The sequence below is a fragment of the Felis catus genome, chromosome C1, assembly GCF_018350175.1.
Source record: "Felis catus isolate Fca126 chromosome C1, F.catus_Fca126_mat1.0, whole genome shotgun sequence".
Classification (NCBI taxonomy): Eukaryota; Metazoa; Chordata; class Mammalia; order Carnivora; family Felidae; genus Felis; species Felis catus.
Window position 1 is genome coordinate 23,689,634 of NC_058375.1, and position 18,269 is coordinate 23,707,902.

Consider the following 18,269-nt stretch of genomic DNA (forward strand, 5'->3'; position numbering starts at 1 on the left):
AAACCAAGACTCCCAGAGTCGTGTCACCAAAGGCAAAAAGGCAATTTGGTGACCTTGGCTCTGCTTTATTGACCTTAGAGCACCCTTTGGATGCAGTTGAAAAAACAAACATACACACTGGGAGCCAGAAACGGATCTAGGCTGGTGTCGCCTGACCCCAGAAGAATTTCCCCAACCCAGGTGGATTTATACAAAACGCCAAAGGGAAAAATGAGGCAATTCGGTGCTGAGTCCAGGGCTAGTCGATTGGCAGAGGAGCAGTCGGTGAAGGAGCGGACAGGTCATGCCTCTTTCTCGTAAGTACGAGTGCAAACTACACTGCCATGGGTGAGTGTCTGAAAGGAGAGACAGAGTCAGATTAGGGCAGGGGTGAGGGCACCGAAGGTATCGGGGCACTCCGCATCCTGATGGGAGGGGCCTCTACCTTCATCCCAATAATCTTCATTCATTGACTGCCTGCTGTGTGCCAGGTACTTTACGTGTCTTTTTTTCTAATACTTCGCACCAAGCTTTTAGTTTCGTTAGGCACTTATTTCCTCTGTTAGAAAGTTGGGGAAATGAGCTATGAGAGAGGAAGTGACTGGTCAAGAAATCAGGGTGTTCTCTCTCCCTTGCACCATTCCCGTAGTGCCTAAGATGGTGCCTGGCACGTAGTAGACAAATAGTGAATACAAATGTCCAGAGACTCTTGGGCAAGAACTGTGCTAGGCCACCAACTCTCCGTTCCTTCCCCGACTTAGAGTAGTGCAGGGACCAGAGGCTCGAGCCACCATCATCCAGCCTGGCATCGTAGAGCCAGGCCCGTGGCCTCACCACAGGCCGAACTGCCCAGTGAGCGTTTGGTCCCGCGTATCACATTCCCACCAGACCTAGACACCTCATTCTTCACTCTGCAGGGCCTCCTGGATGCAGCAATGCAGGGAGAGCGTTACAGAGACCACAGGGGCTGCTGTCTCTGCCCCAGGCCTGGGGGTGTTCAGTCAGGGCTACATTCTTCCAGCGAAGGCCCCAAGTTTGTCCCCAAACAGACCCACGTGCCAGCCTGGCTGTCCCTTCCTCCCCAGGCTGTTATCAGGTACTCGCAGAGGGCCAGGCATGCAAAGCACTGACCGGCGGTGGGGCTGGAATGAGGTGGAAAGGGCTGGTCTGTCACTGCCCCACTGTCCCTGCCCAGAGGCTTTCTGTGTGGCAGCGCCGTCCCAGGGAGGAGAGGGAAGCCTCTCCTAGGGGCCTGGGATCCAGCTTGGCCCTGCTTTCTACTCCCGGGTGAGGCAAGGTGGCAACAGAGGAGGACACTAAGGCCGTGGGGCACGTGTGGTGGCCCTCTGCCTCGCCCGTGTGATGCTGTGTGCTCTACGTCACGGTCTCCTGATGCCCCAGCGGCCCATGAGTTTGGTGTTGCTCCCGCCCCTTTTACAGCGGGACACGGAGAAGGTGACGTGTGTGAAGCCCTGTTTCGTATAACTGAGATGTGAATCCAGGCCTGTTTGAGTCCAAAGCTACCACACAGAAAACTCCCACCTAAAGCCATCCCAACCCCGCCTCCGCCCTCCACTGCTCCCAGGGGAAGACGCTGGCTTTCCCACAGGCTTGACTGAAGGGGAAGGAGTGGTAACCGGTTGGGTGAGGCTCCAAAGTTGTCCATCTTACCAGGATGAGTTTCCCATCAACTAGCTCCCGCACCAGTGTTGTCTCTTGCCCGTTCCACTTCTGCAGGTGGACAAGTTTGCCTCCATCCAGCGTCACGATGGACTGTGAAAGAGGGTAGAGGTCTGAGCTGCGATCTGAGCCAGGGCTGAGTGACAGGATGGTGTCTGGTCATTGGGGTCACAGAGGACCCTGCCTCTGTCCCAAACTAATGGAGTTCAGGTGGCCGCCTCCGACCTAGCCCCGCAGGCGGTCTAGCCCTCCTCCAGCCTCTGCTCCACGACTGCCTGGCTGGGGCGGGGGGCCTTCAGGTGTTGCGCGGGTAGGGAGACGCCGGCAGCATGGTGGAGCCAGACAGCCCGGTTCTGAGAAGTGCCACCAGCCTTCAGAATGGGCACTCATCCCCTCCTCTGGGTGATGTCCACAGCCCTAGAGCCCCTTAGATACAGGGGACATGAACCATCCTATATCCCCAGGAAAGACCGGTGAGGAGGGGTCCTGAGACTCTCCGGCCGAGTGCTGATCACACATAACGTCTAACAGACCGTGGAGATGGGAGGTGCTGGGAAATCAGACTTCCTGCTTTGTATTCCTCTCTCTTCCCGATCCACATCATGTGAGCCCTTCAGCTGACAAGTGGACAGCAACTGCCAGGTCCTGGGTCTGGGTGCCCTTGGAGTGTTCTAGACCCTGGTCAGATGCCCACTTAGTCTTCTGGGCTCTGCCAGCCTGCATCAGCTGGTTCTCATTTGGCAGCTCTCCCAGGTCTCTCTTGTTTAGGAATTTGGGGGCTCTAGGTCAGGCTAGGGGACTCTGGCTGAGCAGGCTTCAGTAGGAGAATCTGAGGAGGCTGTGTGTGTGTTCGGGGCCACATGGGGAGTAGTCGTGCATCCTTGCTCCCACCACCTTACTCCTCGTTCCCATCCCCCAAGGTGGTGGTTTTTTTCTTTTTTTTTTTTTTTTTGCCCACTCCAGATTATTTTTAGCCTAGGCATCCCAGAGCACTACTGTTTCATTGGGATTCTTGTTCCTCAAAAAGTGGGCTAGTCAAGGAGGCAGATGCATGTGATAGGGCAGCTACCTCTCTCCAAGGTAGGATGACATCTTTGGGCACCATCCCAGCTCTGCCGCCAGCTTCCTGTTGATTCTGGCCTGGGCTCCAGCTTCCTTCACAAGGAGAAGACCAGACCCTGTCGTGTCTTTTCTGGGGCAGTTGTGAGGAAGCCGGGAAACAGCTGAGGGGCTGACTGATAGGGTCTGGTGGAGATACTGCTATAGGGACTCCCTTTAGAGATCAAAGCCCCTTAGTTCTCTCTCTGCCATGCGTGGCCGAGAGGGCTGGGAGGCCTGAGGCAAGCAGCAAAGACAAGAGCCACCACAGGTGAGAAGCCCTGAGACTAGAGGTAGATGTCCCCTCCCTCCCTGGGAGGAGAGGGGCTAAGGCCTGGTGAGAAGACATACAAACACACCATAGACCATGCCCCATCCAGAACACAGCTTTTCTTGCCTGTGGGCTGGCAACATTGGAAATAGTTCCTCAGGGTCACTGGCCAAGGCTGGGAGGTGGAGGTTGGAGAAAAGGAAGCCTCTGAGTAGGTCCCCACCTCTTGTTCCCAGCTGCCCTCTGTGCTGCTGGAGGCCAGGATGATCTGCTCAATCAGGGAAGAGCTCTGAATTCTGGGCATTCTTCCTAAAGCACTTGGAGGTCACAGCCATGGCCACATAACTCTCCCGTCTATGGATTGGAAAGAAGTCCAGAACTAGTGCGTGCCATGCACGGTCACTGAGCCAGAGCTGGAGTCAACGCTGAGGTGAGAAGAACATCCTGGCCCTGTGCTGCCCACTCCCAGATAGATGCTCCCCAAGAAGAGAGGGAGGAAGACAGGACTAGTGTGCTTCTAGGACCTGGGGCATCCCAGCACTGCACAGGCTTTATGTACCTTGTTCATTTCAGTCCCCCATAACCACCTGCCCCTCGGGGTGCAACAGTAAGGTGCCACGTCTCCACACCCTCCAACTCCCAGACCCCCTTCCATGACTCACCTTGACCTTCCTGTCATCCGCTGTTGTCTCGTCGAACTCCACCCCTAGCTGGAAGCTGATCTCCGTGTTCTTGAAGGTGCTATGTGTTTTTATGGTGACAGTGTCCCCATTTCTTTCGATGATTGTGGTAGGCTTGGTCATGTTGGCCACCTGCCTGGTAGCAAAACCCACACCTGAGAGCAGGGGGAAGGTTATGAGCATATGAGTGAAGCGGGAAGGCAGAGCACAGGGACCTCAGTGAACAACTCTCAGGCCTGGACGTGGGACCGAGAGCAGAGGAGTATGAGAGCTTTCAGAGACCCTGGCCATTTTTAAATTCAGTTTTCCTGTTAGCTCTGTGCAGTGAAGAGACACTTGATTGCAATAGACAGAAGAGAACCTTAAGGGACAGGCATGCCACAGCAAGTCGGTGGCCCAGGGGCCTCTGTGTGGTGAGGACTGTGTGGTGAGGACTGTCCTCGCGTGCATGTTATCGCCCTCGGCCCTCCCATTTTCCCTGAAGGCTTGATGCTATTAGCTCTGCCTTACAGATGCAAAAAACAGAGCTGAAGCCCAAAGGTCACAGACCTGGAATTGTCACCCAGAACTGTTAGACTGAAGAGCGGGCTTATATGGCCTCCCTAGGCTGGAGCAAGGGCTGCCTTCCAGGGCACCTGAGCAGCTTTCAGCCCACAGGCTGAGGAAAGAAGAGAAATGTAGACGTTGCCTTCCAGAGCCTGAGGGACAAGAATTTCCCACCTTGGAAGTGTTTGCCCTGAAATGCACTGGTACCCTTGTCCCCCATGTATAGCAGTAAGATATTTTCTATTTTTCTTTTTAACCTTTTAAAGACATATTTTTATTTATTTATTTATTTATTTATTTATTTATTTATTTATTGGCAAGGTATTTTCAAAGCCTCTCATCCATAACCCAGAAGGGAGTGTGTGTGTCAGTATACAGATTTAGGAGACGCCTCAGGTGCTAGTGCAGTCAGGATGCAAGTCCAGGTCTCTTGGCTCCTAGTCTTGAGGCCCTGTGGGAACTCCCTGCTGACCCAAGCCCCGCTTCCTTGGGTGCTGGGCAAAGCCCGAGTGTCCCGCAAGAGCGCACAACAAAGAGCTCTTGGACAGAGCTTTAAGCCCCTCGGGTCATAGCTTCCCTGAGATCTGCCCTCTTGCCTCCAGCCTCCCATCACGACACCCTGCCCGCCCTTCTGCCCCCAGCAGCTGTGGTGAGCCCTCCAGAAGCAGCCCAGCGTGGGGAGGTGGTGTGCCGGGCTACACAGCCCTGGCTGGAAGTGAGGGACTTCACCCAGACCCTACACGGGTTGTTTCACTTGATGCTCGTAACAGCCCCGAACAGGTTTTAATATCCCCAATTAACAGATGAGGCTTGGAGAGAGGTGACTTGCGCCAAAGTCAAAGAGTGAGTGACTGACCCAGACACGAATCTAGGCTCCAAAACTTGTTCGCTGTTCCTCCCTGGGCCATTCTCCCAGCACGGCCACCAGGTGTGCCTGTGATCACTGGTACTAACTGGGCTGGGTCTGTCTGCCTGGATGTCCTGAGAACCCTGGGTCTAACACTAGAGGGGCGAGGGCGGATTCTGTCCTGCCTGGCCAGTAAGGGCGCTGGCCTTAGCCCTGCTGTCAGAGTGAGGCCGATCCCACTCCCCAGCAGAGAGCAGGGCCTTGTCGCCATGGAAGGAGCTCTGTTTGCATAGGACCCACCCAGAGGTGTGGTGTATTTGAGGAAGGAAACCACTGAGAGGTGAGTGAGGGACTGAGCCAAGAGAAACTGAGACCAAAAATGGGGCTGACAATTTTGGAGGCTCAGAAAGAGCTGGGTTCTACTTAGAGATGAAGCTGAAGCTATTTACTGTCAGAGCTGAAGACGGTCTTTTCTCCCCCATGGGCCTCTCATTCTTTACATCTGTATATGGAGAAGAGCAGGCTGGGTGGATTCTCAGCCCTGCAGCCCAAATTCGCCCCCTTATTTGGGGCAAAATAAGGGGACAAGTGTGGTGAGGATGTTGCAGCTCACTTCAGGGACACAGGTTTTGGCTGCAATGTCTACTAAGGGAGGAGGGGCTGGCTCTGGGCATCCTGACTTCCCAGCAGCTGTCCCGGGGCTCGCTTGCTCCAAGTGTGGCTGCTTTCCTGGGGTCTGTGGGCATAGTACCCAGCATACTGTGGCGGGGCAGTTGAGAGCTTTGGTTTCAAGAGCCAACACCTGTGGTCCCTAGTTCAGGAAACGGTTAGGAACAGAGCTAAGAGGTGGGTCCCCCACACCTTATTTGGATATCTGCCAGAATCCAGCCCCCTTTCCCTAGTAGGAAGGCATGGAATGGAGCTCGACTATGAACGACATGCTGGTTTCCCTGTCCCAGCCTGGGGTACTAAGATAATCTCACACCTGGGGATTTGGGTGAAAGGGCATCATCACCTCCATCGAAGCCCATACAAGGAGGGGAAACGCGGAGGCCAATTCTTAGCTAAGCAGTTCCTACCACTCCCACCCTCAGGGTCCAGAGGGGAAAATAGTTCTGGGTTGCACATCTAGAAATCTAGGTTTTCTTATCAGCTCTGCTGTGGGGCTGATCTGACCAGTTTCCAGTCTCTCTGGGTCTCAGTCTCCCCATCTGTCAAACTAGGCAAGGCATGGGGATCTTCAAGCACCTCACCCGTAGAGTCGGAATCTTTATTCTTCCCCAGCCAACACCACGCCCTCGGAGACCAAAGACCCTCCCCTGCCTTTAACAAATCTTGGCCTTGTTCCAGGACCCTTGCTGCACTCCAGAAGTCCACTGGTTTTCTCCACCAGACCCCTCCCCAACAAGTGGCTGAGCCAGCTTATAATGGGTCCTCTTGCCCCACCCTACCACTAGGCTCTCGGACCGCGATTAGAGCCTGGTTACACACCACTGCGGGACAAGGTCAGAGACTGGATGGTGAGAAGGAGGGCATCCTCCAGCAGCCATCCTTTCCCTAGTTCAACGTGGAGGGGCAGGGGTTGTTGCTAACTGTGCGGCGCCTCCTCATATCCCATTCACCGGTAGTTCCCTCTTCTATCTTCTTCCTCCTCGGGGTTCCCGCTTCTTTACGCCATAGTACACTCCCCATCCGCCCCATTCCCTTTGCGTATTTACACTTTCCAATCCCTAAACCACCCATGCTCCTGGTTTTTTGCTCCTCCGGCTAGCCTCCCACCTTCTAGGTCAATGCTCTCCTTTCATACAAACCCACCTCCTAGCTCCAGATCCTATATATATATACGCCTCTTCCTCGAAAGCCCTCCCTGCCCCAACATCGACCTGCACACCTACCTCCTGGCTCCTCCCTACCTGGGAATCCCTCTAGCCGGGTTCAGACCATGAAAACCCCCTCCCAACAGGCCTCGCGTGCCCTAGCCTATGCTACCACCCCCTCCGCGTTCCCTTACTCCCCAACCTTGAGCAGGAGGGACGCAGCAGGCTCGCGTAGTAGCAGCCAGAGCCAGAACGCTGCGCGGGGCTGCGCACGCGGCCAGGCCCTCTCCCGCCCAGCATCCCGAGTCGCACTCACCAATCGACTTCATGTAGTCATCGAAATTCTTGCTGTCCACTAGCTTCCAGGTGCCCACGAAGGCGTCCACCATGGTGAGGCTGGGCTAGGCCGAGAAAGCTGAGGAGACAGAACACGCGTGCAAGGACTCCGGGACCCGCGGTTCCCGGCCCGCGCTGCCGCTTTAAATAGCCCTTGCGTCACGTGGTGAGGCGTGGCCCACACCCCCAGCTCCCGAAATAGGAAGCCTCAGGCTGGCGCTCCACCGCCCAGAGCTGGCTGCCCATCCCCCCACGACCCGCCCGGCCGGGGGAGGGGGACAGCTAGTGGCTCCCGGCTCTCCTGCGTCAGCGCGGGGGCCCGGCCTCCGAGTCCCTGCCCCGCGCTGGCGGGACCTGCTCTCTTCCCAGGCCTCCAGGCGCTCGTCGCAATCTGAGGAGGAAGCAATTGAGGGCACGGTGCCCGCGAGGTGGGGCGCGCGCTCCGGACATCTTCGTCCCCCAGTGACTCCCCGAGCTTGGGGTTAGAGCAGAGGTGAGAGACTAGAGGAGACAGGGCTGATGCCCACGCCGGGAAAGCTCTGGCTGACCCTAAGCGGCGCAGGCATCTCGGTCCTCATTTTGCAGGTGAGGAGCCCAAGGCTCAGAGGGGAACTGCCAAGGTCGCAGGAAATAAGGCGAGGGTTAATTGGAGCCCAGATTGCAAGCTTGGTCTTAGCTGGTCCCGGAAGCCGCGCTTTCCCGCCACTCCGCACTGGCCGGTGGCGGGAAGAGACCAGGGGGGCACCGTGGGAGGCTGAGCTGCCCCTGTGCCCTCCACCTGCCCCTGGCGAAAGCGACCCAAGCCGCCGCGCCCTTCCCGCCCCGCACGTGCTCGCCCCTCCCCGTGGAATGTCACCGGCGCGGGCCTTTCCGCCCTGCAGGGCTGCTCCCCATCCTCCTTGCCAACGCTTCAGGCTTCTCTGACCTGTACGCAGGGCTCAGAGCATTTGATCGGGTCACTTGCCCCCTCACCTCCTTCCGAAGTTCCGTCCCCCAGCCACCTGACAGGCCCAAGGGCAGCTCCCCACCTCCTGACCGCTGCAGTCCCGACCTGCCTGCCGGCCCTTCTCTGACCTCTTTCACAGAATGTCCCTCACCTCCTTTACAGAGCCTGCGGTGTGATGGACACTTTACAAAGCGCTTTTAATAGGAAGATCCACCTTGTATTGATGTGTTTTTTTGCACGCCGAGGGCTTTAAGTGCATTTTCTCCTTGAACTTCCGGAGCAAAGTCCACCAAGTAGGTTTTATCATTTCCACTGTTTTACAGATGAGCAAACTGAAGCTTGGAGGGGTCCATTCATTTCTTAATCCCCCCCCCCCCCCCCCGTTATTAAAGCGCCTACTTTTCACCAGGCCTTGGGCTAGGCTCTGGAGAGACCACCATGAATAAGACACACTCGTGTAGCTCCCCTTTGGGCAGGCAGACCTCACCTCGCCTGGTGGCTTTGAGGGGACACCTGTCCTGACCTAGGGGCTTGGGGGAGACTCCCCAGAGGAAGTGAGGGGTAAGCGAGTGCCGAACAGATAGGAAGCTCTGCAGAAGTAAATGGTGCCCGGGGCGCCTGGGTGGCTCAGTCTGTTAAGTGGCCGACTTCGGCTCAGGTCATGATCTCGGGGTCCGTGAGTTCGAGCCCGGCGTCGGGCTCTGTGCTGGTAGCCCAGAGCCTGGAGCCTGCTTCTGTTTCTGTGTCTCCCTCTCTCTCTGCCTCTCCCCCACATCGCACACTCTCTCTCTCTGCCTTTCAAAAATGAATAAATATTAAAAAAAAAAAAAAAAAAGAAGTGAATGGTGCCCGACCGAACTGAAGCCAGCAGAGGTCCACCCAGGGGGCTTACAGGAGCACAGGGCACACTAGCCCTGGGGTCCCAGCAGCTCTGCACATGTGCAGTGTGGCAGACCCTCCTCCCTGGGCCTCTGTTTCTCCATGTGGAAGTGGACAGCATCTGCCCCTACCTGACTTTCTGGGAAGAAGTCAGGGAGGAAGAGCCCTCGCTTGCCCAAGCTCTTGGTTTGTTCGGACAGGTCCACTTGCCAGAAGGCCTTAGGGCCGGGCACGGAGCCCTGCTGACCTCATTGCCGGAGCAGGTGCAGGGGAGGGTGGGGAGGAGAGTGGGATGGTTTTTAAGTCAAGGTCACAACCTTTAGACACTGGACCTCCTCTCTGAAGGACCAAGTGGCTAGAGACCCCAGAGGCCAGAGCGGTCTCCCTACATGGTCCTTCCGTTGCAGCCATGGAGGGCTGGGGCTAACAGCTGTGGGCAGGTAGATCTGTGAGCCAGTTCTGATTCCCTTGGGTACTGGGCGTGTGGCTGTGGGTCTCAGTTTCATCTTGAAAATGGAAGTGATGACAGTATTTACCCCCCTAGAGATGTCTGGGGAGCAAACGAGATCGTGCATTTAAAACGCTGAGCATGGGGGACTTCCATGCTCGATTCCACTGCTGTTATCCTTACTGTCATCCTTGGATAGGGTGGGATTCTCAGGCCCTGTCCCTCACCTGCCGGACCCCCCACAGCAGATCGCTTGGCTGCTCCAATCCTCAATCTTCTCATTTCTGGGCAGGATTAGAACCTGCTGCAGCCGTGGGGAAGGAGCTGCAGAGACTTGGGGGATGGGTTGAGAAGGACACTGCCACAAAGTTCTTTTGTCCCCTGCCTAAGCTGAGCAGCCTGGAGACAAAGCCTAGACCCATTAGCCTTGCTGCCCTACCCCCATCTCCCCAGCACACCCAGACCTGAGTCAGTTGACTCCTCAGGCACGCCCTATCTGCTTTCCGCTGGGCTGTCTTCTCCCTTCCAAATATGTACAGCTTCTCATCCCTCCGATTACCTGCATCCTCTCTGCCCCGTGATACTCCCTGCATCTGGGGGACGAGGGGTAAGGGGAGGGAATGTGAGCCCTTCCCTTTTCCTGCCCCTCCTTCTTGCCCTTGGCAGATCCAGCTGTGGATACAACATCTGGCAGGCCGCAGGGCCAGTCCCTGCCAAGAGCGCATCTCCGCAGCCCTCGCCCTATGGTGATGTCACTGTTCTGTGTCTCCACGGCAACCACAGGCTGGGAAGATGGAGAAGAGGAGAGCCGAGTAACCAAGAGAGAGCCAATGAGATGGGCCAGCTGCACCGGATGATCCGTGGGGCCATGGGGCGGGGCTGGGGGGAGAGCAGGGGGCCTACTCAGCATCTTAGGCTGCTTCCTGGACCCTCCCTGCCATCTGGACGCCTCCGCCTCCGATAGGGGATGTGCCACTGGCACGGGGAGAAATGCCGGAGGTAGAGGCCAAAGAAGCTGAGCTGGAGCCTCCACTGACCCAGGGACATAGAGACCCCCCCATAACCTCTTCGGGGCCTAATCTGTGCATGTTGACTGCCCCACTCCACCCCCAGGACCTGCTGCTGGAATTTTTTTTTTTTTTTTATGGTAATGGTGGTGCAGCCCTCTGCCACGGAATCAAGTCCTTAACCCTTCTCTCCACACCCTCCATAGCTTCCCCTGGTGCATGACGTATTCAGAAGCGGCATCTTTGGAAAGAAGCCTGGTTCTAAATCCCAAGCCTGCAACTTACTAGTCAAGAGACTAGGAGCCAGTCCCTTCCCCTTCTGAGTCTCCTTTCCTCCCAAATGGAAGAAGGGCCATCTACTCCCAGGGTTGACAGGAGGATTAAAAGAGATAACATATGGAAGCCTAACACACAGAATACTCAATGAGTGGTGATTACGTTCTCCCTTCTGGGTCTCCCCGGAGCAGTTTTCCCAGAGATGCACGTGAATGAGCCAAGGCCCTTTGAGACATTGAACCAATAGCAAAGGACCAGGTGTGTCTGTCTCCTCACTGGGGCCATTAAGTGCCTTCAGATACTGCAGACAAGTTTTCCACATCTCTCCCAGTCTCCGTGAGTACCTCCTGCGCCCAGACACTGTGCTGGGCTCAGCAGGTTCCAGGGGAAACAGAAGAGCCACAGCCCCCATCCTCCCTGAGCTCACTATGTAGGGGGATTGCAGCGCGGTGCCTGGAATGCAGTGTTCTTTCTGCCACAAGGAAATCGCTTCCTCGTTCCCCAAGAGTTCTAGATACTGTGGGTCTGAGAGAACAAATGATGGCAAGAGGTAGGGATTTACTCAACACCAGTTGCTTCTGAGAAACTGCTGCCTGTGGCACATGCTCCCTGGAAGGAGAACAATGGTTCTCTCTGCCCAGGGAGGAGAGGGGGTAGCTCAGGGTGGTGGGGCGGTCACCTCGGCTTTCCCAGAAGCCAGCTGTCCTCCCTGTTGGCAGAATAAAGCCCAAACTCTTCCGCCTTGCTCCGTCTGTTTCATTAGTTGATTACTGAAATCCTATTCCGAGAATAGTGCCTGGCAGATGGTTGGCATAAATGAATGAACATCGAACGAATGAATGAAGGAGTGTATGGAATATCGATTGAATGAATGAATGAATGAACGAGTGGGTGCGTGAGTGAATCTGTCTATGTCTCTAGCTTTGGGGGCTCTGGAGTGAGACTCACTTGGCTTCCATTCCTGCCCCTGTTGCTTACAGACCAGCTGTGTGGCCTTGGGCAAAGTCACCACCTCTCTGGGTCTGTATTTCTTTATCTGAGAAAAGCACATCACAGTTCCCACCAAGCCAGCGTCCCAGGGACTCTGGGGAGATAAGCTTGGGAATGCAGTACAAAGGGTAATTGTTTCTCTTCTCGGCCTCCTTCCAGGGAGGCCCCCAGGCTCTGGCCTCCACCTGCCTCTCCACACCCTCCACGCTGCAGCCACTCTGTTCGTGTATCTCAAAGGGGCGCCATGTATCTCTTTTGTGTTTGCCTAAGAGGACTCTTCCTCCCTAGCTGCTACTCTCTTAGTTATTCCTTACTTTTCAGCTTGACTGTCCCTCCTCCGGGAAGCCCCGTCTTCCCCAGCAAAGCACTCACCCCGCTTTCCATGTGGTCCACTCGACTCAGAGTCTGACTTTTCCTATTACACCGACCCTGCCATGTCCACGGAGCCTCTCACAGGGCCTGGCACGGGTCTGCGAAGTAGACAGTCTCCCTGAGAGCAACGGAAATGGCTTGTCTTCTTCAGAGTTCTCGGTTTGCAAATTCTGCCCCCACTTGTCCCCCCCACTTTCCCGTTACTTTCAGCTTTTCTCTTGCCAGAGTATCCTGTCTTGTAGCCTCCTTTCCACTCCATCCCTGAGAGCCCTGAGACTGCGCCCTGTCCTGTGGGTCGTGGGGCTGAGAACTGCCCTTCTGAGCACGTAGCTGTAGCCCGAATCTCAACTGTAGCTCTTTATTATTTTTTAATTTATTATCATCCGTGTGTAAGTGAGTTTCATCCCCAGCGCGGGGCTTGAACTCACGACGCCAAGATCAAGAGTTGCCTGCTCTACTGACTGAGCCAGCCAGGTGCCTCTTTAGGGACAGTAGCTCTCCTTAGGGGCAGCTCCGGCCCTGGGAAGTAATCAAACCAGATTCCAGACAGCCCCTGGCTCCTTCCCCACACTCCTTCCCCTCTATCCAATGAAAAATTTGCCTCTGCAAAACTACAAATAATATTAGATTAGACTGAGTGAAGTATAATAAGGGAAACCTAATGCCTATAAAACTACAAATAATATGAGATTGAGTAAAGTATAATAAGAAAGAGAAACCTATAAACAGCACACTACCCCGAGGTCCGGGGCGGGTTCATGTGCCATGTGACCTAGCGGCAAACAGACGTTTGGTTCAATGGTCGCTCCCTAGAACACACTTCATTCAGGAACAGCCCGCTTAAGATTCTGGAAAGAGGCAGGCAGCTCCAGGAGAGCTGATGAGCCTAGCTGGTGTGGACAGGTGACCCCTGTGTGTCCTTAGGTGAGGACAGCTGGTTGGCAAGCCCTGGCAGGGGTCTGGCAGAGAAGGGATCTTGGACTCGGGAGTCTGGGACCTGGGATCTTGGGGTCGGCTGTTTGGGTGGGGAGTGGGGGGGGCAGCATCTCTGGGCCCCGTAGTCACCAAAGACACTAGATAGGAAAGGCAAGGAGCCGTCTACTTGGACTTGAACTGGGTGGACTTGGGTGAAAGAGCTGCCCTCCTAGAGGTGGGAGGTAGGAAGAGATTAGAAGGATGGGACCAGAGTCGGGAGGGTGACATCAGATGGGCAATGGGGTTGTTCCGTGCAGGGGTCAGGACAGCCCAGGGTGGCATCAGGAGCTGAGGACTGGCCTGTGCGCGGTCACTCTCTCCATTTGACGAGTCACTGTACGAGCTGTCAGGGGCCAGGAGGAAGAGGGGGAAAGACCACTGGCAGGGCAGTTGGGAGACCCGATAACCGGCTGTGTGAGCTTGGCCAGTCAATCTCTCTGTGCCTGTCTCCTTTTCTGCGTGATGGGGATAGTCATGTCTACCTTTCAGGGTGGGAGGAAGGAGCGCATGAGATCGTGGGGACAGAGCACCTTTACACGCTGTGACGCGCGGTGCGGAAAACGATTGCCCGCGGCCGTGCGGCACTCACGAAGCGCCGGGCACTGGATTCAGCAGGTTTCAGCCTCGCAGCTCTTGTGATTCTGACAGTAACCCAGTGATGTAGGCGCTTTGGTTCCCATCCCCAGGTTACAGATGAGAGCCGGGATTTGGACCCAGGACCCTGGCCCCGAGGCCTCGTATGGCCTGCCACCATTCCACACCGCCTTTCCCAGAGACAGTCTGCCCTGCCTCGCTCTGTGACCTTGGGCCAGTCTCTTTCTTTCAGTGTCCCCAATGCCATGGCAGGGGGTTGGGCCAGATGAACCCTTTAATCCTTCAAGCTTTGGCAGTTGGTGGTTCAGGGAGGGTACGTCCAAGTGGGGGAAGAGGGTGGGGTGGGGCCAGAACCAGGAGAGGACAAACTTTTCCAGTGTCTCTGCTCCAATCCCGTCACCTCCTCAGGGGGTAGGCTGGCAGGCTCCCCTTTGACCTACAAGCCGCGGGGCCAAAGAAGCAGGTGATGCCCAGCCCTGGCCTGAAATACCCACTGGTCACTGAGGGTCACTGAGGTCTGAGTCCCAGAACAGACCACTAACAGTCAGGCAGGGCCCATCTGCCTTGGCTAGCAGACCCCAGAGGGCAGTAGGGCCACATTCTTCCTGAGTCATACCTCTTGGTCTCCACCCACCCATCCTGGACCCCGACACCCTCACTCAGGGTCAGTTAATCAGGGGGCCAGGCCTGGTCTGGACCCAGGGAGGTGGCTATTTCTAGATGTCCTGCCTGTCTCCTTGGCCTGGGCCTCCAGCCAGCTCAGGACATGCACACACACACACACACACACACGCATTCTTGAACTTGACTGCCATTGGCTTGGTGCCTGGACCCGTACTGGCAACCAACCGATGGCCTAAACTTAGGTTCCACCCCTATAGAGAGAGGGGAGAGGGGGATGCCTACAGACTGTGACAATACAGAACGGCTACCATTATCCCACGTGCGGACCGCACACGGACCGCGGAAGGCCAGGAGCGGGAAGCCACTCACTGCCAAGAGAGTCAGGAAAGGCTTCATACCGGACGTACCCTTTGGACTAGATCTTAAAGGATGCGTAGCAGTTTGCCCGGTGTGGGGTGAGAAATTGGGAAGGCAGAGGAGGAATAGACAAGGAAAGATGAGATTTTCCTGGTGATTGATCTGGGATGAGGGCAGAGGATAAAAGCGGCAAATGAGGGGCGCCCGGGTAGCTCGGTGGGTTGGGCGTCCGGCTCTTGATTTCGGCTCAGGTCATGGTCTCACGGTTCGCGGGATCGAGCCCCGCGTCCGGCTCTGCACAGGTGGCACTTGGGATTCTCTCTCTCTCCCTCCCTCTCTGTCCTCTCTGCCCCTCCCCGGCTCATGTGCAGGCTCTCTCTCTCTCTCTCTCTCAAATAAATAAATAAACCAATAAATAAATAAAAGATAGGAAGATCGTTTAGGTGCGGACAGAAAAAGGCCTTGCCCACCATCAAGGAGGCTGGCCTTTCTTCCGAAGGCCACGGGGAGTCACTGAGGGCTCAGGTGGGGGAGCACGATGATCTGACTCAGATCATGGTTAAGAGTTCTCTGGCTGTCGTGTGGAGGCTGGACTGGACACTGGTTAGTTAGGAGGCTATGGCAGTCGTCCCAGGCTCTCACCAGCAGGCAGCAGGCAGGGGACAGAGGAGGACACACCTCTCCTAATTAAAGGCGTGACCTGGCAGCTGCACTTATGGCCTCCCTCTTGGCCAGGAATGAGGCACGTGGCCACATCTAGTTGCAAGCGAAACTGGGACACATGGTCATTGTTCTGGACGGCCTGTGAGTCTGGAAAACAGAGAGGGTGGCCATCACGGGACACAGGGTCCCTGACACAGTGGTTAAAAGTCCTCTCTCTGAAACCAGGTTTCCTGAGCTAAAGCCTTACCTTACCATGTCAGCTTTGTGGGCAGATTACGTGCCTTCTCTGCCCCTCCGTCACCTGGTCGAGGCACAAGGAGCTGATACGCCACGTCTTAGAGTAGAGCCTGGCACGCAGGGAGGTCCAGGGCTGTCTTTAGTTTCTGAGACAAGGGGATGTTCTGGGGACAGGTTCTGCCTGAGCGCCCTGGCAGGGCTGAGGTACCCATTGGGGGGCTGATGTATGGCTGGGACATCTGGAACTATCCAGCCCCCATCCCTTAAACCAATGGTTTAGCTGAAGCAGAAGAGGCTGGGAGAAGATGTTGGGAAAAGAAAGGTTGATTTTGGAGGGGATTCAAGAATAGGAAACCCAACGTCTGACTTCGGCTCAGGTCATGATCTTGCGGTTCAGGAGTTTGAACCCCATATCGGCTCACTGCTGTCAGCCTGTCAGCCCAGATCCTCTGTTCCCCACCCCCCCTCTCTCTGCCCCTCCCCTGCTTGTGCTCTTTCTCTCTCAAAAGATAAATAAAACTTTTTTTCTTTTTTATTAAAAATTTTTTTTCAACTTTTTAAATTTATTTTTGGGACAGAGAGAGAGAGAGAGAGAGCATGAACGGGGGAGGGGCAGAGAGAGAGGGAGACACAGAATCGGAAGCAGGCTCCAGGCTCTGAGCCATCAGCCCAGAGCCTGACGCGGGGCTCGAACTCACGGACCGCGAGAGATCGTGACCTGGCTGAAGTCGGACGCTTAACCGACTGCGCCACCCAGGCGCCCCTTTTTTTTCTTAATCTTAACATTAACAACAACAACAAAAAAGAATAGGTAGCTCAAGAAAAGATAACCCGGGACTCAGGAGTTTCAGAGGCAGCCCAGCCCTGAGCTCCTTCTCACGGGACTACAGATCCCCCAGAACCAGGAGGACGTGGTTAGTTTAAAAAAATTTTTTTTTCAACGTTTATTTATTTTTGGGACAGAGAGAGACAGAGCATGAACAGGGGAGGGGCAGAGAGAGAGGGAGACACAGAATCAGGAACAGGGTCCAGGCTCCGAGCCATCAGCCCAGAGCCCGACGCGGGGCTCGAACTCACAGACCGCGAGATTGTGACCTGGCTGAAGTTGGATGCTTAACCGACTGCACCACCCAGGCACCCCTATGGCTAGTTTTGAGTCAAGGGCACCTGAAGCGGGGCTCAGGCTCATAGCTGCTGTGTGACCCCAGGCCTCCAGCCACCATTGCCCCTCTCCGGACCTCGGTTTTCCCACCCAGAAGCTGGAGATCGATTGGCCCAGCCTTCTGGCCACATGGCTGAGAAGATGTTTGTCCTGGCTCTGAAACTGGGCTGCATCTGCAGGGCTAAACACCCGGGAGGGATGGGCCGCCAAAGATGATAGTGTGACCCCTCCCAGGAGGGCGGAGCGTTGCAGCCACTTGCTGTCCTGCCTTCTCCCTCATCTGGCCTGTGTTCCAGTCCCCAGGCTGGGGACTGTAAAACAGGGTGGGACGAGAGAGGGGGGGGGGGCGGGGTCAGGTGAGCTACGTTTACACCGGAGAACCCTGTCTTCAAACAAACTCTTAGAGATGCACGTCCAGGAGATAAGAGAAGGCTGTATGGTGGAAGCCGAGAAGGGGCCTGGCCCTTGCTGGTGAAGAGTGCCGGCCGGATCTCTGGGCCTCTGTGGGCCTGGCTGCCCCCCCGCCCCCCCCCCCCCCCCCCCCCGCCTGCTCTTTCTGCAGCCTGGGGTGGAGGCGGGGTGGGGACGGGGGTCCAGGCAGCTGTGACAAACAGCAGGCAGCACCCCCACCCTAGGTTGCCCTTCTATCCCTGGGAGCTGGCAGCAATCACCACCCCTGAAGACCCCTCGGGTCCCTGGGCTGGAGGGGGGGGGGCGCAAAGAGAGCCCTCAGACGCCAGGGCCCTTTGGGTGCTTACCTGAGTGTAGAGTACGGAGCACAGGAGAAATGAGGAGTGTACTGAGCACAAGACCACGAGATTTGGAGTTAGGGAGCTCCTGGTGCCACCCTGGGTAAGTGATCTGGAGCAGCCGCTATGCCTCTCTGGGTCTCAGTTTCCCCATCTGAACAATGAGGGACGAACGCGATGATGTCAATGTCCTCAGCCCCTTTCTCATTTGTGGCCGGAGGAGAGATGGGGGCTGGTGGAGACTGTGCTATGGGTGCCCTGTTTCCCAAGAGAGATAGAATCCTGCTCGTAGTTCAGAGGCAGAGATGGCGGGCGCAGCCGTCAGAGGCTGGGGCAAGGTTGGCGGGAAGACTCAGTTTGAGCTCGGGCTCTGCCGCTGGGTTGGTGAACGTGGTCTCTTGTCAGGGCCACACTTTCTCCTCTCCTCTCCCAGCCCTTTCCCCAGGACTGATTTTTTTTTTTTCTCTTCCCATCTTCCCACAGGGGCAGGACTAGGGGTGCTGTGGGGCGCTGGGATCTTGCAGAGATAGAGGGGTCCTGGTGTGGGTGTGAGGTTGGGCTGGGGGGTGCAGGGCGGAACTGATGCGAGAGGCTTTTCTCTGTGTCTTGGGGGGGGGTGGGGGAGGTAATTCCCACAGAGACCAGCATCCTGGTCCCCTAGTCCAGAGGAAGACCCATCCCAGAGACACACATGCAAGCCCAGACGTGACACACATACACCTAAAACCGCACGTGA

General features: G+C 56.0%; 1 protein-coding gene across 3 annotated transcripts; it reads right to left on the reverse strand.

Moving 5' to 3' along the window:
• Nucleotides 1–49: 49 nt before the first annotated feature.
• FABP3 (fatty acid binding protein 3) lies at nt 50–17,687 on the reverse strand. Of its 3 annotated transcripts, XM_019836556.3 has the most exons (6): nt 17,543–17,687; nt 12,173–12,290; nt 7,235–7,333; nt 3,691–3,863; nt 1,651–1,752; nt 50–335 (listed from the first exon to the last, which is right to left on the reverse strand). In XM_019836556.3, exons 3-6 carry the CDS (start codon nt 7,305–7,307, stop codon nt 282–284), a joined length of 402 nt encoding a protein of 133 aa, XP_019692115.2. In that variant the 5' UTR covers nt 7,308–7,333; nt 12,173–12,290; nt 17,543–17,687; the 3' UTR covers nt 50–281. The 3 variants fall into 3 exon arrangements, with proteins under 3 accessions (XP_019692115.2, XP_003989843.2, XP_044891387.1); XM_003989794.6 differs by lacking the exon at nt 12,173–12,290; XM_045035452.1 differs by lacking the exons at nt 12,173–12,290; nt 17,543–17,687 and having other exon boundaries at nt 7,235–7,390.
• Nucleotides 17,688–18,269: the final 582 nt, after the last annotated feature.